The sequence below is a fragment of the Coptis chinensis genome, chromosome 5, assembly GCF_015680905.1.
Source record: "Coptis chinensis isolate HL-2020 chromosome 5, ASM1568090v1, whole genome shotgun sequence".
NCBI lineage: Eukaryota > Viridiplantae > Streptophyta > Magnoliopsida > Ranunculales > Ranunculaceae > Coptis > Coptis chinensis.
Window position 1 is genome coordinate 70,293,712 of NC_141460.1, and position 26,508 is coordinate 70,320,219.

The 26,508-nt window shown below is 40.7% G+C and overlaps 1 protein-coding gene across 3 annotated transcripts; it reads left to right on the top strand.

Moving 5' to 3' along the window:
- Positions 1-240: 240 nt before the first annotated feature.
- Positions 241-26,460, top strand: LOC147498639 (uncharacterized). Of its 3 annotated transcripts, none has more exons than XM_086560579.1 (4): positions 241-1,377; positions 1,463-1,896; positions 2,001-2,387; positions 25,829-26,460. In XM_086560579.1, the coding sequence occupies exons 2-4, from the start codon at positions 1,506-1,508 to the stop codon at positions 26,188-26,190; spliced, it is 1,140 nt and encodes a 379-aa protein (XP_086416705.1). In that variant the 5' UTR covers positions 241-1,377; positions 1,463-1,505; the 3' UTR covers positions 26,191-26,460. The 3 variants fall into 3 exon arrangements, with proteins under 3 accessions (XP_086416705.1, XP_086416707.1, XP_086416706.1); XM_086560581.1 differs by having other exon boundaries at positions 1,466-1,896; XM_086560580.1 differs by having other exon boundaries at positions 1,479-1,896.
- Positions 26,461-26,508: the final 48 nt, after the last annotated feature.

The window sequence follows — 26,508 nt, forward strand, 5'->3', positions numbered from 1 at the left end:
TTTCACTTAGAAAAAAATTTCTCTCACAAAGAAAGGTTAAAGATTTATTCTTTTCACACAAAAAAAAAAGATGAACATTAGGTTAGGTCGTATTTGGGCTTTGGGGGGAGACTTGGGCTTTGGGCTTTTTCAGGCCCAAAACAGCACCAACAGGGCAATCTCTTATCCAAATTTTAATTAAAGGATAACGTCGAAAACTTAATAAACTAACCAGAAATAAATGCTGAGAAGCAGCAACTCCTCAAACTTTCAGTTGATTTTTTAATTCCCAGGATAAAAATCTGGTCTATCAAGGGGTGGCATTTATGCAATTCTTTGTTGAATACTTTTTTTCGTTCATACAATCATACCACATTCCTATCTAGCTCGTATTCTGATTTTGCCAGTTGACTTTTTTATAATCCAACTATTCTATGAGCACACTTCATCTGAGTGCTTAAAATAAAGAGTGTGTACATCACTTATTTCTTTATTTGCACCTACTTGGCTACTTGTAATTCTCTTGCAGCATATAAGCACAGTTACATTTCGTTCAAATAATTCAGTCATTTTGTTGAAGAATTTTTAGTTGATTGTGAAATTATACTTTTATACAAGGAATATGTTTATGAACATATCTTACTCCAGGTCACCAGGAGTAGAAATTATTTAGATTCCCTTTGGTCTTTGTTAATAATCAGGCACATTTTGTATGTTACTCAGCTCGGATGTTAGATTTGCTGTCTTTTACGAGATATTGAGAATGAAGGTCCTAAGGCTGGAAGTTTTAGGGGGTCTTATTCCCAATTTTTCAGATAACGTACTGTGTAAATGAGCCAACGTGATTTTTACTTGCCACCGTTGGAGACGCTCTACATTACTATGTACGTGTAAGGATCGACCTGATCCGACATGGATATAACCCACTGGTTCAGTAACAAGCTACCAGTTTGGAGATGTATTTAAATTTTAAGAGCAGTTAACCAGGAGCATGTGTTTCGTACACAAGCGAGGCATGAAATCATATGGCTAACAAAATAATCTAAGGTGAAAGAGCAATTATCCAGTTGGTTATTATTGTTTTTAAGTTTTCAATGTTTCTATTCAAATTCTATATGAAACAAGTTGTACAAAAAATGAGATCCTAAAGGATATTACCTGGAAGTTTCGTGAACAAGACACTTCATCTAAAATATAATTGTGTCCATATATTTAGTTTGTGCTTTGTGGAATGAAGCAACATTTCCAAAAGATGTAAGCTTCAAATTTCTCCTCTATAGAAATCCTTTAATAAATGAGATTCAAAAGTTAGTATATCTTCTCTAGCAACAAGGATGCGAACAAAAAAGCAAATAAATACATTGTTTTGGTTCTGAAGTTTGAAACTGACATCCGAAGGTGAGCTGATCACATGCATCTACTAGTACACAACTGTGCTTTATCTACATTGTCCTTATTGCTCATCATACATATTTGATCTCAGAAGAATCCTTGTGCAGTCCAACCAGAAAAAACTGAAAAGAGATATGAGAAATCAACCCTCTCTCAGCCAAGAAGATGAAAATGAGTCTGTTTTCTGTTGGTGGAGATCAGCTGAGGAGTTCAGAGATGGTCATCTCGATGTCGACCTCTCTAAGCTTTCCAGCCTCACACCAAGACTCAAAGTCCTTAGAGAAATGGAAAGACTTGCATTGGTTGCTAATGAAGGCCTAGACGACCTTAGACATAAGCTTCTAAGCTACCGTTCTGGAGATTTCTGGTTACCCGTTGGAGGCTTTAAGAAGGAAGAGATGAACATTCCTCCTACTGTGACAATCCTCTTAGTGGGATTCTCTGGTTCTGGAAAAAGCTCACTTGTCAATCTCATGTATAGTGTTCTAGGCCGTTCTGGTCTCATTCCATTTGCTCAAACTTCAAGTAAGCTTAAAGTGATGAAGGGTGTTTTGAGCTCTGATATACGTTGAGCTTATTTTTATGATTTCTGATCATGGTCTTTGGGTCTGCTTTGGTTTTCTATGCAGGGAAGTCTTCGGGTTATACGACCATGTTTATGCAAGAGCATAACGTTTTGAGATCAATCAGGAGCGGGTTTTGCGTGTATGATTCAAGGGGTTTAGATTACAAAAATGTTGGTGAAAGTTTAGAAGAACTGACAAAATGGATGGTTGATGGAGTCTATCATCACCAACTCTGTTGTAGACCAGATGATGGAGAATTGATAAGAGAAGATTTCATGATACCTTCAATGGGATATCCATTATTGGCATCAAGGTTCAAGAGGAGAAGACTGAACTATGCATTGGTGGTTGCTAACTTCGCAGAAATCTACAAAGCACTAACACAAGGAGACTTGAAGGCATTGGAGTCAACCAAAGAGCTTTTTAACTGTCCTGCCATAAGGAAACGTAGTAAGTATCTTTTCATGCCTATGAGAATTTTGTCAAACTGTTAGCTTAACTTACATATTCTGTGTTAAAGGTTCTCTACTATCCAACTCAAATAAATCCAGTGACAAAGAACCATAGACAAGGCAATAATGGTTAGCAACCATCATCACTATAAAGGTTAATGTATCGGTACCGGTAGGTGGGTTAGGCACAGTTAGGGAAAAAAAAACTCTAGGAAAACTGAGGGGCGTATCTTGGTGTGTAGCTAAATATTGCAAAGCACACCTTGGCTTATTTTGTTGAGTTTTAAGTTTGGACTTTTGTGGGAGTTAGCATACAGTTGAAATACATGTTAGGAAAACGATGCCAATCGATCCTATCTAAGATAGTTTGTATTTGGACACTAAAGTCTAAACTCCACAACAAATCAACTTTCACTACCACCAAACAACTAACAACCCAATCTTCCAAGTATTCACCTTAGAGAAACAACAATCAATAACAAGTAATAATAATGAAGAAAGTAAAAACATAATACAATGAGCTGAGACACAAGATTTATCGTGGTTCGGCCAATGATGCTTATATCTACAAGAGCCAATTCTTTTATAAAAGTGGGAAGAAATATTACAATCACTCCTTTCAAGTATCTCCACACTTACTAGATCTCTTTTCACTAATCTCTCTCCTTACAAGTCTTTTCTCTTTGTAAGAGTTTTATCTCAATTTTGGTTGAATCTCAAAATTGGTTTCTCTCTCTTATTTTTTCAACCCTAAACAATATTCTATTTATAGTGCATATGTTTACATGGTTGAAATTTCGAGTGTGCTGAAATATCGGGGAAATTGGGTTTGTGTACAAAACCCATATTGCCTTCTAGTGAGACATCCAACTAACATCCAAGTTGTCTCACTGTATCATACTACCTTCTAGTGAGACACTCAACTCGTCTTACTACTTCCCAGACTTCTCATCTTCTTCTTCCTCACACTCTCATGGTGAGGGATATATAACTCCAACAATCTCCCCTTCCCAATCCATGAGGGGGTACTCCACACCATAGTACAAAATATCATGATATATCTATCGAGATTTCAGCAAGAGATGCATAAATATCACGATATGTTTATATATAAGACTATAAATATCGGTGATATTTCAACGATATTTACGATATTGGTGATATTTGGAGATATATGGTGATATTTGGGGATATTTTGTATAGGTAACAATTTTATTAAATATTTACCAATATATTTGAAATAAATATAAATGATATATCGTGATATATCAAAAAATATCTACGATATTTGTCGATATTTTGGATAACGATATTTATCGATATATCCACGATATTTGCATATGAAACAATGTAAAATATCCATAAAGCGAGGATATATCCACGATACATATCAAGAAATTGAGTATCGATGAATGCCCATATCCCAATATTTTATACTATGCTCCACACACTTCCATGTCAACAAGAGGAGTGTGCTACCAATACAGCGGTAGCACAACAAACATCAAATTTCTCCTTGGGCAAAACTTTGGTTATCATATCCGACCCATTCTTGTTGGTATGGATCTTCTCAATACACAATTGTTTTTCTTCGAGAACTTCTCTAATCCAATGATAACGCACATGTATGTGATTGGATCTAGAATGAAAACTCAGATTCTTGCTCAAATGGATGGCGCTCTGACTATCACAAAGAACCACAAACTATTTTCGCTTTAGTCCTAGTTCATTAAATAACCTCTTTATCCATAACATCTTTTTGCAATACTCAGTGGTTACAATATACTTGGCTTTTGTAGTTTAGAGGAAAACACATTTTTGCAATTTAGATTGCCAAGAAACTAAAATAGATAATCGGAAGTAAACTTCAATTCATCGAATCGACATCACCTGCCATGTCTGTATTTGTGTACTCTTCAAGCAAGGTCTTACTCCCACCAAAACACAAATACGCCTTGGAAGTGCCCTTGAGATATCTCAATATCCACTTAACACCTTCCTAATGCTCTTTACCCAATTTTAATAGAAATCGGCTTACAACACCCATGACGAAAGTAATATCTGGTCTTGTACTATACACACCATTCCATACATCAAACTATCAACTGCAGATACATAAAAAAACATTTTGCATTTCTTTCTTCTTATAGTCACCCTTTAGACACTTAGCTTTGGTCATGTGAAATTGACCACCAAGCGGACAACTCATTGGCTTTGCTTGATCAATGTTGAATCTCTTCAACATCTTCTCAATATAGCTTTTTTGAGAAAAGCAAAACTTCCCACTCTTTCTGTCACGAGTGATTCACATACCAAGTATTTGCTTTGTTTGACCCAAAACCTTCATCTATCTCAAAGAACTTACTCAAGTCTTTCTTCAACTTGGATATCTTGTTGATGTTTTGGCCAACAATCAACATGCCATCCACATACAACAAGAACACTATAAAATCTCTATATGGAAACTTCTAAACAAACACACAGTAATCAGAAGTAGACTTCTTATAGCAATGTTTCACCATAAAGGACTCAAACTTCATGTACCACTATCTTGGTGCCTGCTATAAACTATACAAACTTTTTCTCAGCTTGCATATAGCAAATTCTCCTTACCTTTAACCTCAAAACCCTCTAGTTGTTCCATGTAGACATGCATCTTCCTCAAGATCACAACTAGAAAAGCTATCTTGAAATCTAGTTGCTTAACCTCTAGATTCATACTTGTGGAAAAACCCAATACCACCTTGATAAAAGTCATCTTAACTACCGGAGAGAAAATTTCATCAAAGTTAATACCTTTTTTATGACCGAATCCTTTCACAACAAGGAGAGCTTTGAGCCTTGGATGTAGATTAATATCTTCAAGCTTAACTTTGAAAACCCACTTGTTCTTGATAACTTTTCTTCCTTTCGGTTTCTCAACTAAGTAGTAGGTGTGATTCTTATGCAAATAACCCATCTCATATTGCATGACTTTCAACCACTTCTCTTTGTCTATACCTTCAAGAGCCTCTTGATAGTCCATAGATTCTCCACCATTAGATAGCAATAAATACGTATGTGGTAGATACCTAGTTGAAACTTGTCTTTCTCTCTCGAATCTCCTCACATTAGCTTCTTGTTGCTCAAGAGAATGTACTTCTTCTTGTTCAGGTGGTAGTTCATGCACATCAACTGCATCTTCTATCTCAATAGGTCCAATCCCATCATAAATAATATGATCATCATCATGAGCCTCAGACCCATGTTTCCTTGCATTCTCAATGCCATCTGCCACTTGTTCCACTGTCAGAACTTTCAGTTCTAAATCAATAAGGTCATCAGCAAAAGCTTCTAGCTTTTCCCCATTCTCAAACTCCTCTACTATTTGGTCTTCCAAAAAGACCACATCTCGACTTCAGATTATCTTATTGTTAATTGGATCATAAAGCTTGTAACCAAACTTCTCATCCCCATAACCAAGAAACATACATTGCTTTGCTTTGTCATCAAGTTTGGACCTCTCATTCTTGGGAATATGAACAAATGCTCTACACCTAAATACCCTCAAATATCTATAATCAACATCTCTACCTGACCATACTCTTTTTGGATAATCACTATTCAAAGGTTTCGAATACGATAAGTTGATCATATGTACGGCTGTGCGCATTGCTTTTACCCAATAAGTCCTTGGTAACTTTGAATGAGACAATATGCATCTTATCATTTCTAAAATGGTACGGTTCATCCTCTCGGCTACACCATTATGTTTCGGTGTCTTTGACATCTGTTCATGACGAATCCTATGACTCTTGCAATACTCCTCAAACGACCTAATGAACTATCCCCCATTATCTGTACGAATATACTTCAAAGGCTTCCTGGTCTCTCTTTCCACCATACTATGCAAAATCTTAAACACAATAAGAACCTCATCATTGGTTTTCAAACCATATGCTCATACCTTTTTAGAAGCATCATTAATAAAAGTCAAGAAGTATAAAGCTCTCCCGTGGGACTTTACTTTTATGAGGACCACATAAATTCGAGTATACTAGTTCAAAGACATTCTTCTTTCGATAAGAGGGGGCTCTTTGGAAAGACACCCTATGTTGTTTTCTAACTAAACAATGAGTACATCTTTTTAAATGTGTATCTTTGATGTTTAGTAACACCTTTTGTTTGGCAAGAGCTTCCATGCCTTTCTCTCCCATATGACATAATCTTTTATGTAATAGTTCGGTAGAAATTTCTTCTTGTGCCGCATTTAACTCTGTTTTACACAAACTAGCTTGTGTCTTATAAAGTGAACACCACTTATTCCCTTTGGCTACCACAAAAGAACCTCTGCTTAGCTTCCATACCCCATTACCAAACGAGCACCGAAAACCATTAATATCTAACTTCCCAATGGAAATTAGGCTTAGTCGAAGATCATAAACATGTCTTACATCCTTGAGTGTCAAGGTGTAGCCGACACTAGTTTCCATATGAACATCACCAATCCCTGTAATACCCATCTTCACCTCACCAAAATCACCACATTTGTAAGTAGTGAAGAAACTCATGTGCAGTAAGTAGTGAAAAAACTCATGTGCGGTGTGACGTGATAGGATGTTTTGGTATCTACCACCCATTCTGTATTCTGACATGAGATATTAACATAGCACTCACCACAATCTGACACAATTCCCAATAGATCATCATTTGAAGCTATTGTGGTAGTATCTCGGCTTGTGTTTCCATTCCTCTTTACCAAGTCTTCACGTACACACCAATATATCATCATTTGAAGCTATTGTGGTAGTATCTCGGCTTGTGTTTCCATTCCTCTTTACCAAGTCTTCGCGTACACAATTATTTTTCTCATCTCTTTTTAGTGATCTACACTCATACTTGAAGTGACCTTATTTGGTAGCACAGTAGTAATATTAAATGTCTTTATTTTTTAGGAGTTCTAGATTCATCCCTAGATTTGCTTATGTCATCACCTCTAGAATGAGGTGATGTACTACTCTTGTCTCTCCCTCGCCTTTTTGTGCCAAAGATCTCTGAGTGAGAGGAGCTACTTTGTGAACCCCTTATTGTCTCCTTATTCAACAATGCACCGGTAACCATTTCAATTGAAATGATTCCATCCTTAACAACTCCACCAAGAGAAACTGTCAAAGTCTTTCAACTATCGGGTAGAGAGTTCAATAGTAACAAAGCCTCAACTTCGTCACCCATGTCTATCTTTATCAAATGTAACTGATTGATGGTATTTTGTACTTTATTAAGATGCTCAGCCATTGAATAACCTTCTTTATACTTTATATTTGCAAACTTTTTAATGAGTAACATTTTGTTTCCTGCAGACTTGCTCTCATAAAGGTTTTGCAACTTTTTCCACAAACCGTAGGTTGTGGTCTTTTGAGACACATGGTGGAATACACTATCGTCAATCCATTGTCGAATGTACCTAATAACTTTTCTATCAAACTTCTTCCAATTGGTTTCGATTACTCCATCTAGTCTCATTCCTTCATTCTCAATGGGTTGTGCCAAGTCATTGCAATAAAGCAAGTCTTCTATTTTGGTTTTTCATATTTTGTAGTTACTTCTATTTAGACTAGTCATGCAAGTGTTTATAGAATGATCTATCTCCACAAACTATTTCAACTCAAACCTCATTTTATGAATTTAATCAAACACCTTTCGAGCAAAGTTTGGAACAACAACCTTTGATATTGATCTAACCACGGCTCCGATACCACTTGTTGGGAAAAACGATATCAATAGATCCCTACTTAAGATAGTTTGTATTTGGACACTCTAAACTCCGCAACAAATCAACTTTCACTACCACCAAACAATAACCCAATCTTCCAAGTATTCAACTTAAAGAAACAACAATTACTAACAAGTAATAACAATGAAGAAAATAAAAACATAACATAATGAGACACAAGATATACTGTGGTTCGGCCAACGATGCCTACATCCACAAGAGTCATTCATTTTATAAAAGTGAGAAGGAAGATTACAATCACTCATTTCAAGTATCTCCACACTTACTAGATCTCTCTTCACTAATCTCTCTAGCTCCTTGCAAGCTTTTACTCTTTGCAAAGGATTTATTTCAATTTTGGTTGTCTCTCAAAATTAGTCTCTCTCTCTCTCTCTCTCTCTCTCTCTCTCTCTCTCTCTCTCTCTCTCTCTCTCTCTCTCTCTCTCTCTCTCTTTCATTTTTTCAACCCTAAACAATGTATTATTTATAGTGTACATGTTTACATGGTTGACATTTTGAGTGTGCCAAAATATCGGTGAAATTGGCTTTGTGTACAAAACCCATACTGCCTTCTAGTGAGACTGGAGTTGTCTCACTGAGTCACTGCACACCAGTACCATGCTGCCTTCTAGTGAGACACTCAACTCGCCTCACTGTTGCCTAGACTTTTCATCTTCTTCTTCCTCACTCTCATGGTGAGGTATAACTCCAACAATACATAATCCCCATTCGGAATTTAAAGCCTTGCAACATATTTTCTGGGTCCGCTTATTAGGGAGAACATATGAACATGTCAGTTCATCTAGGTAAAGCTATTTTAAGAATCGTGGTTCTTAATGGATTTTATTACAACTGGATTCCGTTGACACCAATTCTTAACTCCATTTACTTGGGAGGAACTTAAAACCCGATGTAGTAAAAAAAAAAAGGTCAGAAGATCAACTTGTCAGAATATAACTAGTTAATCATTCAAATCTTCAATAAATGGCTGCCATTGTACGTGGGGCATGCATATCAGTAGTTGCAAAATTCTCTCTGGATTTCCTTCATCATTGACAGTGCACACCCTGGAAATCCTTGTAGAAGAATTATTTGGTTTCAATGACCTTATGTCAAAAAATAAATATGGTGTCCATTGCACATTTGCACATACCATTACATGTTCATTTTTTTTTCTCTATTAATTAATAATTTGTCCCACTTTTATCTTTTCATTGGGTGAGTATTGATTAGCATATGGTACACTTCTTATCATTTGCATTGACCCATAAGGTTGTGTTGAAATCTGTTAGGTTAATGGTAGAGACAAAGAGATAGGTTTTTCACTCTCAAAAGACTCTCTCTCGTTTTTTATTCACTCTCAATAATCCCTTATATATTGGGTACAACTTACGAGTGGATATGACACTATAACTGTCATACTTACATGTTATCTCACTTCTTACAACATACATCTGTAGACTACTCAAAACTTTATATTCGGGACATAGAGCCGAACAGTACCATTTATGCATATGACAACTTAAGTTACATATCTCTAACAATAACAATACATTAGTTAACATTCTCCCCCTTAATGGAATGCTCATAGACTCCTAAGAGTTCCCTTAGTTGTTGGAATTTCTCCCTTGACAAAGCCTTTGTAAAGATGTCTGCAATTTGCTCTTTGGACTTGCAATACTTAAGTTGGATTTCACCTTTCTCCATGGCTTCCCTTATGAAGTGATACTTGATCGCTATATGCCTTGTTCTGCTGTGATAGACTGAGTTCTTTGTCATTGCTATGACTGATTTGTTATAACAAAACAACTTTGTGCCTTCCTCTTGCTTCTCCTTGAGATCCTTCATTATTCTTCTCAACCAAGTGATGATAGAAGTCACCATTGCTGTTGAAATGTACTCCACTTCAGCCGATGATTGAGCCACCATTTCTTGCTTCTTTGAACACCATGAAAATATACCCGAACCAAGAGAAAATGCATTATCGGAAGTACTCTTCATATCATCAATGAAACCACCCCAATCACTATCACAATAGCCATTCAACTTGACATCTACATCTCTATCATACTTGATGCCAAAATTCAGACTTCCTTGTATGTATCGCAACACTCTCTTTGTTGCCCCAAGATGAAAGTGACTAGAAGAACTCATAAACCTTGATAACAAACTTGAAGCATATGCAATATCAGGTCTTGTCGCTACAAGGTACAACAAATTTCCAACCAAACTTCTATCGAAAGTCTCATCTACCTTCTTCCCATCGTCTTCCTTCATGAGTTTCTCATTGACAACAAGTGGTGTTGGCGTTGGCTTGCAACCTTCCATACCAAACTTCTTCACAATATTTTCAGCATACTTCTTTTGACAAATGAACACACAATCATCTTCTTGGTATATCTCAATTCCAAGAAAGTGATGTAGCAAACCCATATCACTCATCTCAAACTTCTTCATCATATCAATCTTAAATTCATCAATCATTCTAGCATCATTTCCAGTAAAAATCAGGTTATCTACATATAATGCAACAATCAAAATAGATGTATCTTTGCATTTTACGTACAAAGTAGGCTCAGTCTTGCTTTTCTTGAACCCCCTTTCAATGAAATAGCTATCAATTTGACTATACCATGTCCTTGGTGGTTGCTTCAGCCCATACAAAACTTTCTTCAACTTGTACACTTTGTCTTCTTTTACTTTCACCATAAAGCCTTAAGGTTGTTCAACATACACCTTTTCTTTCAATTCCCCATTCAAGAATGCTGATTTTACATCAAGTTGGTACAACAACCAACTTTTTTGTGCCGCCATAACTATAACAGCTCTAATAGTGTCTCTAATAGTGTCAAGACGTGAAATCGGAGCAAATGTTTCATCATAATCCACACTGAGCTTTTGATAATAACCCTTGGCAACCAATCTTTCTTTGTTTCTTTGCACAGTACCATTGGGATTATACTTCACCATAAAAGCCCATTTCATATGAATAACGTCTTTATGCATCGGCCTTTCAACTAGCACCCATGTCTTGTTCTTCTCAATAACTTGAACTTCTTCTTCCATAGTCGCTACCCATGCTTCATCTTTCACTGCTTCTTTAAAATTTTCTGGTTCCATGACACAAAAGTTACACCTCTCAATTCTCTTAATTACTTCTTGTGGTGGTAGGATTTGGGATATATGAGATCAACGGTCGGATGCGCCTGCGGCAATGTAAGGTACAGCGCCGTTGTGTACAGGATAAAGATAAAGACACGAGGTCGCGATACGGAAACCCTACACGTGGGAAGAAGAAAGCCGCGAGATGACAGATGGAAGGCTAGGATGGAAGGAGGGAATGATATAAAGGAAAAGAGAGGGAGAGAAAAGAGGAGGGGGATTCATTCTTCAAAAGGGAGAAGACCTAAGAAAAAGAGGGAGCGACCAAGAGAGAGAAAAGGGAGTGAATAGGGCTGTGAGTTGTAATAGTGCTTGAGTAATAGTGAAAAGTGATTGTAATAGTGTTAGGGGTATAACATTTGGCGCCGTCTGTGGGGATAAAGAGCAAAGAAACGTAGAAATGGCAACAGGTGCAAAAAGAGGAGTAGGACGACCGAGGAAGGTAGTTGTATAGGAGATGGAAGCGGAAGTAGTGAGCAGTGAAGGGGAAGAACAAAGAGAGGAAGAAGCTATCGCCGAGTCAGATTCGGAGGAGACCAGACGTATGCAAGAGGAGATCCGGAGATTGAGAGAGGAGAATGAAAGGCTGAGGAAAGAGAAAGAAATTGCTGAAGAGGGAGGGAAAGCGGAAGAGAGTGAGGAGTCGGAGAACGGAGGAGAGGAGCCGGACCTCGTGGACAACCCGGTGGCTGGAATTACAATGGAGCAAGTCCAAGAAATGATAAATCAGGATCGGGAGGCGAATCTTCAACAGGCAAAGACTCACATGGGAGCGGCTAGTCAGGTGGTGGCCGGTTTGAATCGTAATCAGTTGGCGAACGCCATATGGATGTCAGAGGTGCCAAAACGATTCAACCAACCTAGATTCGAAAGGTATGACGGCAAGGGGGATCCAGCAGATCACATTCATCACTTTAGGCAACAGATGCCGCTCTAGCAAGAGGCGCGATATGGTGGACTGCGGTGCATGATGATCCTGGCAAGTTTGAAAGGAAGAGCTTCAGACTGGTACTATCGACTACCTTTGCAGAGTATAAATAACTTTCAGGAGTTAGAGCAGGCATTTATAGACCATTTTATACACCAGAAGAGGAGGGTGGTGGATATCGCGGCACTGTTTAACGTTAGGCAGCTATCATCTGAATCGGTGAGGGATTACCTGTGTAGGTTTAAGGTCGAGACCTTAAAGGTGGAGAATTTGGATGAAAGGATAGCGGTGATAGCATTTGAAAGGGGACTGCGGCCAGGTACTGGAGTACATTAGTTAATGGCTAAGAATGAGATCGCAACTTTGCACGAATTATATCCGCGAGTGGAAAAGTACATCAGATATGAGAATATGATGCAGAAGGAGTCCAGGAGGTCAAGAAAGGCAGTATTGTCGTTAGAAAAGAATGGAGACCATAGAAAGGTATAGTCGTCAGACAAAGGAGGGGGAGGGTACCGCGGATACTCATCGCGTCCGGAGAGGAGTAGGGAAAGGGTGAGAAGGGAGAACAGAGAAAGGAAGCCTTACCATGAACCTGAGTATATGCCGTTGAATAAGCCATTGAGTGAAATTCTGCCGGTGATAAAAGGTAGGTCGGGGTATGAGGGACCGCGAAGTATACCGATCGAGATGCCAAACAAACCATACTGTGCATACCATCAGGTACGAAACCACGAGACTAATGATTGCTATGTATTAAAATGGTTGGTTCAGAGGTTAGTTGAAAGGGGAATGATGAGAGAATTTGTAGCGGGTGCCCCGAATGAGGAGCAAACGCCGGTAGGGAAGAATATTAGGGACCATCAATGTTATTTACAGTGGAGAGGCTCTAAGTCATAACGCTCACCGGGAAAGGATAAGAAGAACTGCGAGTATTCAACAAATCAATGAAGCTACTGGGGTTCCGCGGCCGAAGTCATGGTCAGCGGAAGGAGTGGATCGGATCGTGTTCACTAGCGCGGACCTGAAAGCTATCGATTCACCCCATGAGGACGCGCTGGTAATCACAGTGGCGATGGGAAATTACATGGTCAAAAGGGTGTTAATCAATTGCGGGAGTGCAGTGAACTTGTTATTCAATGGAGCCTTGGAGGAGATGAGAATTGATCCCAGACAGCTCAAAGCACCGCGGACCAATTTATATGGGTTTAATGGAAGTGTGACGGAGCCGATGGGAGAACTTTTGCTGCCGGTAACTACGGGGCCGGTGCCAGTGTTTACCCGATTTATGGTGATGGATGTCAGCTCCCAATACAATGCAATTCTGGGGAGGCGATGGATCCACGAGATGAAGGCAGTACCATCCACCTACTACCAGGTAATATGATTCCCCATCCCAACAGGGATGTACAAGGTCCGCGGCGACCAGGTGGCAGCCAAGAGTAGCCACCATGGGACGGTGAAACGAATGGTGCCCGGATCCGAAGCAGAGTCTTCGAACCCAAGGAGGAGGCAAGCATAGCAATTACAGATCACGGCCATAGACGAGGAAGTGGAGCTCGTTGTGGGGCCGAAGACTCTGGATGAGATCGAGGTAGTAAACCTGGTGGTAGGGGAGGAAAAGAAGTTCACATCAGTGGGTCTGCCTTGTCGGATGAGTGGAAGGGAAACTTAATACAGTGTCTAACAGAGAATAAAGATGTGTTCGCCTGGGCAATTAAGGATATCATGGGTTTGGATCCAGACTTTGCATGGCATCGGCTGCACATGAAGGAGGATGCGAAGCCAGTGAGACAAAAAATGAGGAGCGTGAGACCGAGGTTTGCCGAAGGAATTTGGGAGGAGGTGGCGAAGCTGAAAGGGGCAGGAATAATCAGAGAGGTGGAATTCACGAACTGGCTGTCTAATGTAGTCGTGGTATCCAAAAAGAACGACAAGGTACGGATGTGTGTGGATTTTACAGACGTCAACGCGGAATGCCCTAAAGACAGTTATCCTATGCCACGCGTTGACGAGTTAGTGGACAAAACAGCGGGTTTCAAGGTATTCTCATTCATGGATGCATCTATGGGGTATAATCAAGTTGCGATGCATGGACCAGATCAGGAAAATACATCCTTTGTAGTAAAAGGTGGCACCTATTGTTATACGAGGATGCCATTTAGATTGAAGAATGCTGGGGCCACTTTCCAGCGGGTGGGAGAAAAGATGTTCGAGAACAAAATAAGAAAGGGAATTGAAATATACATAGACGATATGGTAGAAAAGAGCATGTCGAAGGAAGAACATTTGGAGGGACTGAGGGAAACATTCAGCATACTGCGAAAACATAATCTAAAGCTCAATCCAGATAAGTGTACATTTGGAGTGACTACCGGGAAATTCTTGGGGTATATTGTTACCCATCGGGGCATAGAGGTGGACCCCGAACAAATAAGGTCTCTTGTGGAAATGCCTTCTCCTCATAACGTTAAGGAGGTGCAGCGGTTAGCAGGTAGGGTCGCAACACTGAACAGATTCATTTCGAAGTCGTCTGATAAATGCAGGCCATTGTATCGATTATTGAGAAGCACCCCGAATTTTGTGTGGACACCGGAATGTAAAAAGGCCTTACGGGAATTGAAGAGTTATCTAGGAAAGGCCCCATTGTAGTCACGACCGGAACAGGGCGAGAAACTGTATCTTTATTTGGGGGTTACCGAGTATGTGATTAGCTCAGTCCTCGTCAGAGTAGTGGACAAGGTGGAAAAGCCGGTATATTTTCAAAGTAAAACATTGTTGGATGCCGAGACCTGATATAGTAAAGTGGAAAAGTATGCCTTAGCACTGATATTCTCGGCCCTGAAATTGAAACCTTACTTCGAGGCACATTCTGTAGTAGTGGTGACTAACCTGCCACTCAAGCAGGCGCTAAAGGTAGAAAAATCTAGAAGAATGCTTAAGTGGGCTATCATGTTGAGTTCTTATGAAATACAAGAACCGCAGAAAAGGCGCAAGCAGTGGTAGAGTTTTTAGCGGAATTTCCAGTGAAGGACCCCACTTGGGGGGAAGAAATGCTCATGGAGCCCAAACGAGAGGGAGTGGAGTGTGACCCTTTGGACCAATGGGACAAGCGTTATGGATGGAGAGTGTTCGCGGACGGGTCGGCCACAGATGTGTGCAGCGGAATAGGTATCGTATTGGTTACGCCGAACAATAACACAATAGAACAGACTATGAAGTTGGGGTTCGCGGCATCCAATAATGAAATGGAATACGAGGCTGTGATAGCAGGACTGAAAATGGCAGAGGATCTGGGGGTGAGGGAGTTGACAGTGTATTCGGATTCGAACTTGGTGGTGTGCCAAGCAAACGAAGGTTTTGCTGCGCGGTGTCCTCGAATGGTGAGATACTTGGAGGTGCTAAAACGAAGAGCAGCGAAGTTCACAAAGATCAGATTCGTGCATTTGGGCCGCGGAGAGAATATGCATGCGGATGCCCTAGCCTATGTAGCCGCGGCTATTCCAGGATCTGAGGAAAGGACTATCAAGGTGGGGAAGCTGACAAAACCGAGTACCGAAGAAACAGAAGAGGTGTTTCATGTCGCTGCCGAGGATAGGGGATGGATAGATCCCATCAAGCATTTTTTGTCTGGGGAAGAGATGAGCGACAAGAAAGAGAAGAGAAGACTGGAGCAGACATCACAGAGGTACACCTTGTTGGGGGGTGAGTTGTATCGAAAGAACTTTGATGGGCCGTTGTTGAAGTGCCTGGGTCCGCGATTGGCACAGGAAATATTGGCAGTGCTTCATGAGGGGGACTATGGGAGTCACTCAGTTGGGAGAACCACTGCACACCGGTTATTAACTCAGGGGTATTTTTTGCCTCACACGAAAATGGATGTCGTGGCGTTCGCTAAGAAATGTGAGAAATGTCAGAAGTTCGCTCAGCTGATATTCGCACCAGCAGAACCGTTGCATAATGTGTCCAGTCCTTGGCCATGGATATAGTGGGACCATTGCCCATGGCTAGCGGCAAGAGGTGGTACATGCTCGCTGCCACGGACTACTTCACTAAGTGGATAGAGGCAGTGCCGCTACAGCAGATAAAAGAGGAACAAGTGATCAAGTTTCTATGGGAGAACATCATTTGTCAGTTCGGGTTACCATACACTATCATCGCGGACAATGGAACTCAGTTCACTGGGTCAAAGGTGAAGAATTTTCTGCAAGCGTACCATGTGAAACAAGGTTTTTTGACCCCTTACAACCCAGAGGGAAACGGGCAAGCTGAGTCATCCAACAAGACTATAATGAACAGTCTCAAGAAGAAATTGGAGGATAAGAAAGGGGCTTGGGCTGATGAGTTTAATCATGTGCTGTGGGTGTATCGGACTACGCTGCGGACTACTACTAAGGAAACTCCATTCTCCTTAGCCTACGGCATAAAGGCAGTAATTCCTTCGGAAATGGTGCCGTCCACAACACAGACCACGGCTGTAGAGGAGGGTATGAATTGGGGCATACTATCTAGAGATTTAAATCTGGCAGAGGAGAGAAGGGACTCCGCGCACGTCAGGTTAGAAGAATATCATCGACGCTTGCATAGGTAGTATAGCAAGAGAGTGAGACCGCGGCGGTTCTAAGTGGGGGATTTGGTGCTTCGCCGAGTAACTCCCAGTACCAAGAAGATGAGCGAGGGAAACTTAGGGCCAAATTGGGAGGGACCTTATCTGGTGACGGATGCTAGTAGGGCGGGCACCTACAAGCTGCAGACCATGGAGGGAAAGGTGATCGAGAGGCCGTGGAATGTAAGGATGTTGAAGAAATTCCACACATGAATGTAAATGAAAATCCATCCTAGAGATTTAAGCTATTTGAAAATATATAATATAATGACACTTTTGAGAGAGCACTTGTACTAATAGTGAGTGGCCTAACAGCCGAACAGAGTAAAGGGGATGAGCCCTTCGCAGAGAAGAGGTCTAAATTAAACTGGGGCAAAAATGAGCTGCCCCATCACGGATACGAGGTCCGAACCGAACTTGGGGCAAGGTGAGTTACCCCTGTTCGCGGACATGAGATCCAAGGCAAGCGGAGGGCAAGGGAGTTGTCCCAGTCCACGGACGTGAAGTCCAACCTGAATTGTGGGCAAGGTGAGTTGCCCCTTTTCACAAACAAAGGGTCCAAATCAAATGAGTAAAGGCAAATTGAGTTGCCTTCATTAAGAGAGAGTTGGTGTGAACACATGAGATTTATTACCTCAAGATGTGGTTACCTCTATGTGGCCCATAGAGGGATAGGGCAGGGACAAATACAGATTTTGAAAAAGAAATGACGTAAAAGATTTATAGGGAGATTAAAAGAGAATAAAAGAGTAGAGTGCCGAGCATATCAGAACACCAAAAACATGCAGTAGCAAAACACATTGAGATAATACAAAATAGATAAAGAGCCCAGGGACAAATTACAACAGCATCTAAGCATCTTCACGAATCATTGCATCCGTAGCCTCCTCAATAGCGACATCTGCAGCCGCATCAATGCCCCAGACACCAGACCCGCTACCTCGGTAGGAGATGAGACTGCTGTAGAGGAGACAAGATCCGTGTGTACCACAGCGACCTCGGATTCAGGGGCCAACGCAAACGCTTCTGGCAGGAGTCGGCCCTCCTTGGTGAGACAATCATACTCCTTGATCTTCTTTGCCACCCGTTTGTCGGCCAGGGCCCTGAAATGCTCCTAGAGTTCATCCATGTCTAGTTCATGCTGCTTGAGGAGTGTCGCTGTGTCTTCCTGGTGCTTCTGGGAGAGAACCACGGTAGCTGTATTGTGCTGAGAGAGTAAGGTTTCGCGTTGATGACATAAGTGGTCACTGACCTTATCCATATAAGTTTGGTGTGCGTCCTCAGAAAACTTGAGCTCGCATTGGGCTTTGAGTTTAACCAGTTCTGTGGCCTCATTCAGTTGTTCGAGGCGGGTGACTTCTTTCTCCAGCAATTCCACCTTTGACTTCGCACCAAACAAATTGCGAATCATGTAGGAGATATCCAAGCTCATCTAAGAGAAAGGAGGGATCAGGATAAAAAATTTTAAAAAAAATAATAATAGTAAAGGGGGGGTACCTTCTCCCAGCCATTGTAGAACAAGGTTCTGTATTGATCAAACGAGCCCCCTTCCACATACACAAGGTCCTTGGGAAGGTGAGACCCATAGAACAGAGAAGAGGCCACAGCCGGGTTCTCCAGGGCTGAGTCATTGGTGTTAACAATGCGGCTGCAAACCTTGAAGGTGGGGCGGGCGGGGGTCGATGGACTCCTTGCGGATCTAGTTCTTGGCTCCTTACGACCTGGCGCTGACAAGCGGGGCAGCGGATAAGGCAGTGTTGTGAGTGGTGGGGAGCTCATCAGAGGTGGAGCTCCGCGAACGCTTGGAAGCCGGTCCAGGAGAAGAACGGAGGACAATGGAGGGAACAATCTCGGTCACGGCGTCCTCGTCTGAGTCGCTGTCAAACAGCTTCCTCTTGTTAGCACCCATGTCAGAATCTGCGGATGGGGAATGAGTGGGTATATATTGATCGTCCCAGGTGGTAAGGACTGGTAAGAAAGATGAGCTGCGGAATGTGAAGGGGAGTTAGAGGAATGAGGTGGGGATTTACGGGTAACTGCTGTGGAGTGGGTGGGTTTCTTCGTTTGGTGTCTTTTCAGGGGAGGGGGAGAATTCTGTAGCATTCATTCCTTGGGGGGAGGGGGATGAAAAAAGGGGGTACTAAATCCACTGATGGTCTTCAATTGGGGATCTGATAGTAACGGAGTGGCAGTGGTGGGGTTAATGCCAAGAACTACGGCTTGGGAGGATCCCAGATCACGGATCTTCTGGAATATGGTGGACGTGATATCAGCGTAAGTTCGCGACTTTGAGTCGGGCCTCCAACCTGTAGGAAAAAATTGCAAAATCAAAGGCATACCGTGGCACCTGCATTTCAAATGGAAAATAAAAGGGAAACTCACCACTGGGCAGAAAAGCCAGATGATTAAGGGTCAGTTCAGGAGGAAGATCTGCGGATAGGAAGTTTCCTGAGACGTACAATGGATAATGGTGTCATACCTTGTCTGAAGAGGTGACACGAAGAACAAAGGACTGTTTCCTAGGGCGGACGTAGAAAGAATGATAACCGACGCTGACATCTTTGGTGCTCTTTTTTATGTAATAATGGGCGATGATATCGCGGACGGTTATCTTAGGGACCCCGGACACATTATAGTGGTTTGCGGCGTACATCACCCGCCAAAAGTTGTCGATACCTTGGCAAGGAGGGATGTTGACGTGATTGCATACCTTAACGTCAAGGCGTGTGAGTGGGAAGCAGAGTCTTGCGATGATTTGGCCGACCGTGGCCATGAGACACCCCGGTTTGTAGGGGACTAAATGGGGAAAGTAGGTCAGGTTGGGCAATTAGTGCTCCAAAGTGATGTCAGTAAGGATGTCGTAAGCGGCCTTGACCGCCTCTAGATTAGGTCTACGGCTACGAGGGGGTGGCGGTGGAAGGGCGAAATGTTGCCCTGAATTAGAGGGAGTCTCAGTTGGCTCCATGGGTAGGGGAGAGGCCACACTGCAGGAATGAGAGGAGGAGGAGGCAGCGGATCTGGAATCCAACATAAGGGGCAAATTCAAAAGCGATAGGGAGGAGCACAGTGTATAAGGGGAATGCACAGTACAAAAAGAAAAACTAAGGAAATAAAGAGAGAAGAGGACCAACCTGAGGAAGGAAGAGACAATCTGGCACTAAATCTTGAGCAAGAGGAGAAGCAAAGGAGACAACCATGCGTTTGACCGGAGCAACCGGAAGGAGAAGATGAACAAAGGAAAACCAGAGAAGAACAAGAGACTAAATGAGAAAGAAAGAAGAATCGAGAGGGCTTTTATAAGGGGAAACGGTAAAATCGTAATTTGGGGCACTGAAATCGAGGGGACACCAAAAAAGACCAGCCAAAGGAGGATGCGTGGAGGCACAGAACTCGAAGGGGCGCAGGCAGTAGGCACATGGGGATCGCGTGAGTCCAGCGGGGCAAGGAAAATGGTAGGCCGCGACTAAGCAAGTAGCGTGAGCCGGGCTCTCGACCCCCCGATCTCATGTGGATCGCGGACTCGAGAGGGGGCATCTGTGGTGGTAGGATCTGGGACATATGAGATCAACGGTCGGATGCGCCCACGGTAATGTAAGGTACCACGCCACTATGCACAGGATAAGGATAAATAATCGAGGTCGCGGTATGGAAACCCTACATGTGGGAAGAAGAAAGCGCAAGATGAAGGGATAGATGAAAAGCTAGGATGGAAGGAGGGAATGATATAAAGGAAAAGATAGAGAGAGAAAAGAGGAGGGGGATTCATTCTTCAAAGGGGAGAAGACCTAAGAAAAAGAGGGAGCGACCAAGAGAGAGAAAATGGAGTGAATAGGGCTATGAGTTGTAATAGTGCTTGAGTAATAGTGAACAGTGATTGTAATAGTGTTAGGGGTATAACACTTCTTTCAAATTTCCCATCCTTTTAGGAGTGGAGGGTGGAGATGACGATGATGAACTTGGAGAACTCTGTGATGGTGTTGACGAACCTGACCTTGGTGAGGATTAAGGTGAGTCTTCATCACTGTCACCTTCATGTGTTAATTTTTATGCTTCCTCCTCAACTAAGACAAATTTCCTTTCAACTTTGCCTTCATCCCAATTCCAACTAGCTTTCTCATCAAATATCACATCTCGTCATGTAACCATCTTCTTGCTTTTGAGACTATATAATCTATAGCCCTTTGATTGTGACTTATAGCCCACGAAGATACACTTCTCACTTGTCTCATCTAGCTTGCTTCGTTTCTCCTTTGGAACTTGCGTATAACACACACTTCCAAACACCTTGAGATGCCTTACGGATGGTTTTCTACCACTCTAAGTTTCAACCGGAGTTTGTCCCCAAGTAGCCTTTGTAGGACATCTATTCAGCAAGTACACTACTGTATTTACAGCTTCGGCCCAAAAAACCTTAGGCAAACCCTTCTCATGTAGCTTACTCTTTGCCATTTCCATCACAATTTTGTTCTTTCTTTTTGATACTCCATTTTGCTGTGGTGTATACCCAACTGTGAGCTGTCTTTCGATGCCTTCATCTTCACAAAACTTATTAAACTCATGAGAATTATACTCCTTCCCATTTTCACTTCGCAACTTCTTGATATAGCACCCACTTTGCTTCTCAACATAGCTTTTAAACTTCTTGAAAATAGAAAATACTTCGGATTTCTGCCTCATAAAATAAACCCATGTCATCCTTGTATAATCATCAATAAAGAGAATAAAATACCTATTGTTTGAGTGAGAAAGTGTCCTCATTGGACCACAAACATCGGTATGAATAAGACCAAGCACTTCATTTGCTCGCCATGCTACACCTTTTGGAAAAGGTTTTATGTGATGCTTCCTAAGTGCACACCCTTCACAAACTTCACTTTTGTCTTCAATACTCTTCGGCAATCCTTGTACCATGACTTTTTGACAAAGCAACTTGAGACCAACAAAGTTCAAATGCCCAAATCTACGATGTCATAACCAAGACTAATCCGTACATTGCACTTTCAAAGTTACATTTCTTTCATACTTGAACACCAATGGAAAACTTCTATTTTTCTCCATCTGGACCTTCTTGATGAGTTGCTGCTACCCATGCTTCTTATCATAGATAACACACCCATCATTCTCAAAATGCACTCCATAACTATGTTCTACAAGTTGTCCAACAGTTAGCAAATTCTGGTTTAAGTCTGGAACAAGCAAAACATCATGAATACGCTTGGTGCCCTCATTTGTGTGAACACCAATTGTACCCTTGCTTTGCACAGTCACCAAAACACCATTTCCTATCTTCACTTGTGAATTGAAGCTTGAATCCATGTCCAAAAATAGATTTTTGTCACCGGTCATATGGTTACTACAACCGCTATCAACAAACCATACATCATTATTATGCTCGGCCACACTTTGACAAGCGAAAAACAAGTTACCTTCACCTTCTTTTTCTTCCACAATAGTTTCTTGTTGAGATTGACAATCTCTTTTCACATGCCCAAACTATGGTTGCCCCTTGAACTAACAATCTTTCTCAATATGGTCACTTCTATTGCAATGGTAACACTTCGGTAACGAAGAATCTTCACTTCTAGGCCTTCTTTCATGATCAAATCTTCCTCGACGTCGACCTCTACTTCTTCCTCTCCAATGCCTACCACCACCTCTTGATGATTCCAACTTGCTTTCACTTCTAAACGGTCTCTTTTCATCATGCCTTGAACTGAAATTCAGCTTGGACTGAAATGCACTCTCAACTGATTTTTCGGAGTGTCTCATAAGTCTTTGTTCAAAAGATTTCAAAGAGCCTAACAATTATTGTAAACCTAACTCAGAAATGTCTTTTGTTTCCTCAATTACAGCTACAATAGGATCAAACTTTTGAGGTAAAGTCATCAAAATCTTTTGCACAATTTTTCTATCACTAACTTCTTCACCTTAAGCTTTCATTTGGTTCACAAGTTCAGTGAATCTAGAGGAATACTCATGCAATGATTCATTTTCTTTCATTTTTATATTTTCAAACTCTTTTCTTAAAGTTTGAAGTTTGATGGCTTTCACCTTGGTGTTTCCTTGAAACTCTTGTTGAAGAATACTCCATGCATCTTTGGATTTTGGTTACCCCATGATCCTTAGAAAGATGGTGTCTCCTATACCTTGTTGAATAAAGAGAAAAGCTTTAGCATCCTTCTTCTTTGCATCTTTCAATTGCTCCTTTTGAGTATTGGTTAACCCTTCCATTGTTGCCGATTCTACATACCCATTTTCTACCAAATCCCAAATAGCTTGAGAAATGAATAAAGTTCTCATATTTATACACCAAAAATCATAGTTATCACCTTCGAATAATGGAATAGAAGGTTGTTGGATGTTTAAACTTGAGTTACTTGAGCTCACCATTAAGAATCTCTCACAAAGCTTTCACATTTCTTTTTAAAATTTCTAGATCTACTTTCTCCTTGCTGATTTTCAGAAATTTCAGCTTTCTTCTCTCTTTTCTTTACTATCTCACTTTGATCTTAGCTCTGATACCAATTGTTAGGTTAATGGTATAGACAAGGAGATAGATTTTTCACTCTCAAAAGACTCTCTCGTATTTCATTCACTCTCAATAATCCCTTATATATTGGGTACAACTTACAAGTAGATATGACACTATAACTGTCATACTTACATGTTATGTCACTTCTTACAACATTTATCTGCAGACTACTCAAAACCTTCTGTTCGGAGACATAGAGCCGAAGTACCATTTTTGCATATGACAACTTAAGTTACATATCTCTAACACTAACATTACATTAGTTAACAAAATCTACCAACATTAGAAAAAGAGCATTGAGACTGTTGGATGGGTGTAGGAGTTCAGTTGTACATTGACATAATAGCGAAGTTGGTCATATTTCTCTGTAGACTTTTTCCATTTTTACAGTTGTCTACTTCATAAGTCTCTATATGGTTACAATTCTTTTACTTTGTATTTTCTTATAATATTTTTTTTTTTTTCTTAAAGAGTAATTGTATTAGAGTATCTCCAATAGAGAGTGTAAACCATAATGAGTTGTAAATTTTACACTCTCTACGCAAAAATATTCTTACAATTGGGGATAATAAGAGAGTGTAAACCGTATCTAATAGAGTAAGAGCATCTCTAATGGAGAGTGTAAAAATCCACCTCCACATAGGCTCTACATAGGTGTCATTAGGATTATACACTCTTTCTACCTCCCAAGTAAATAAGGTCTATATTTACACCTTGTGGCTCTTCCAATGGTAGGTGGAAGAAAATGTGTAAAAACAGATAGCGACAGACTTAAATTGTTGTTCTTTATTTAAAAATAAAGAAGAGTAACAGACTTGGCCCGTCGCAATGCTATTAAATAAATGTTGAAACGTGTGTTCAAGTGGTCCGTGACTTCCATTTTTACTTAAACCCATAGCGACGGACCGGATCCGTGGCAAAGCCATTAAATAATCTTGAGACGTGAAGTGGATGTGTGAAGTGGATGTCTGAATTTTTTTTTTCTTTGGGACGTGTGTCCCCCCTATCAATTGATAAACCTACAGTTTAGCACCCCATTGGATAGAGTTTTTTGACACTTGTGGTGTAAACTTTCCACTCTATACGGTTTACACTCCGAGATGCTATAATAGCTATCAGTTAATAGGCGGGGGAGAGAAATTTTCACCGAGTTTACACACTGGTTTTAAGACACGCACGTTATTCAATCTAACGTATGTGCGTTAAAAGACCACAAATAAGCCGACGTCCCCTCTTCAAGTGTGTTTCTTTGCAGGAAAGAAAGACTTCATCTTTCTATGATTCAATGAAAACCAGTCACGTAAGAAGTGGTGTTAGATGGGTGGGAATCACTCCAAAGCCCAGAACCACTTTCATTCATCAACAATTTTTAATAGCAAGTGAATATGGGGTGTTTTGAAAAAAAATTAATTACTTGGCCATATAATTCAATCTTATGCGGAGAGATCCGGGATACAATCTGTTCGTTGATTTTCAACATTTTTTTTAGATTCCGGGCAATCAATTTCTACAGTTTTACTTTATCAAAGTTGAAATAATGAAACTCAATGCGATGCCTACAAGTTATTATTTAAATATTTAATGTATGAGTGTGTGTTGGTGGAATCATTTTCGAATCACAAACACAGTTGGTTACTAAATGTTTGAAATGGTGATTATCATTTGTTGATACGAACTAGAATTATCTTTGTTGAATGTTGATACGAACCAAAACTAGAGGGACGACCATTACAAATTAAATAACTTGGACGTGATTTCCATCTAACGTCCGTCTTCAAAATACAAATTTGGTTCGAATTTTTTTGCATTGGGAGAGCTCTAGTGTGTATATTCCCACCCTATACATTGAAGGCAGATGTGGAGGTGTAAAATCCTAGTGGCTCCCATGTGGAGGTGTAATTTTACACTCCATTGGAGATGCGCTTAGATAGCAAAGAAAAATATAGTTTACATTTTGTGAGGGTAGGTAGACAACTCCGACATGTTTTTAAGAAATAAATATGAAATAAATAGTGTTATTCTATTCTCCCACCATTGTTTTTGGCCTTTTACTAGAGTGCTCCTTTCTTTGCACACAAATCTGCATTGAAGTTTGCCTCCCTCTATGTAATTGTTAGGATCATATTCCCAATCTGCTCTAACTAGTTAGTGCACTGAGTTAGTTTGAAATGCTTTGATTGCTGCCGTGGAGTCTGACTCCACCCATACTTTTGTGACCCATCTAAATTTCCTTAGTTATTCCTTCGACAATAGCTTTTGTTTCAGCCACATAGTTTGTATTTGAGCCAATTCCCCCAATGTAAACTCCAACAATTTCGCCTGTGTGCTTTCTGAATGGTGTTCCCCAACCTGCTGGACAAATTGTATTGATCATCTATTTAGATTTCATATTAAAGAATCTGATCTTTTTGGTGAAAGTGACACTAATGAATGTATGATCTTACAACATTTAAATGCAGATGAGAACCCTATTCTGATTCTAACGCATGGCGACATGCTAACCGCTGAGGAGAGAATTGATGGAAGGATTAAGATTTGTGGATTCCTTGGTATATCAGAGACAACGGGCATGTATGACATAGCATGCCTGACTGAGCACGGGTTCCTTCCCGATGAATCTGATCCAGTTTCTGCTTATGCCTTAACAGAAGCCGTGTATCGAGCATTGATCTTCTCCGACGGGGATCACCCTCCAAAAACTAAATTCATGGAGTGGATAGTGGTTACCGTCTCATGGCTTATGTGTGTCATGTCAATGTTCTTCACTTACCTTGCTTATATATTCGCCAGATTGGGGGAGACGTCTAAACTGAAACAGTGAGGTCCGGAAAAGCCAGTGTCAATTACTTTCTGCACCATTTGTATGTATCTCGTAACTAGATCTAAGCATGTGCTAATAAGGATTATTTTCTCCTTTTCCTGTTTTTTGACATCCAAGTGTATGATAACTGCTAGGTTGATTCATTTGCTCGCTCATGCCTTAGTGTAGTTGAGCAAAACGGCTCGCAGAGTGATACTAGTATGATGTAATGAATTTGTATCTGATGTTACCTTTGTATCTATTAATAATTGGATTGTCATATTTTTTTTTCTTCTATTTCCCAATTCAATTGAATGGTTAGCTGTTAGCACTACGCAA

Coding starts and splice junctions, on each gene's coding strand:
- LOC147498639 (XM_086560579.1), top strand. CDS start 1,506: ATGAGAAATCAACCCTCTCTCAGCCAAGAAGATGAAAATGAGTCTGTT. Junction 1,897..2,000: donor TCCATTTGCTCAAACTTCAA/GTAAGCTTAAAG, acceptor TTTTCTATGCAG/GGAAGTCTTCGGGTTATACG. Junction 2,388..25,828: donor TCCTGCCATAAGGAAACGTA/GTAAGTATCTTT, acceptor ATTTAAATGCAG/ATGAGAACCCTATTCTGATT.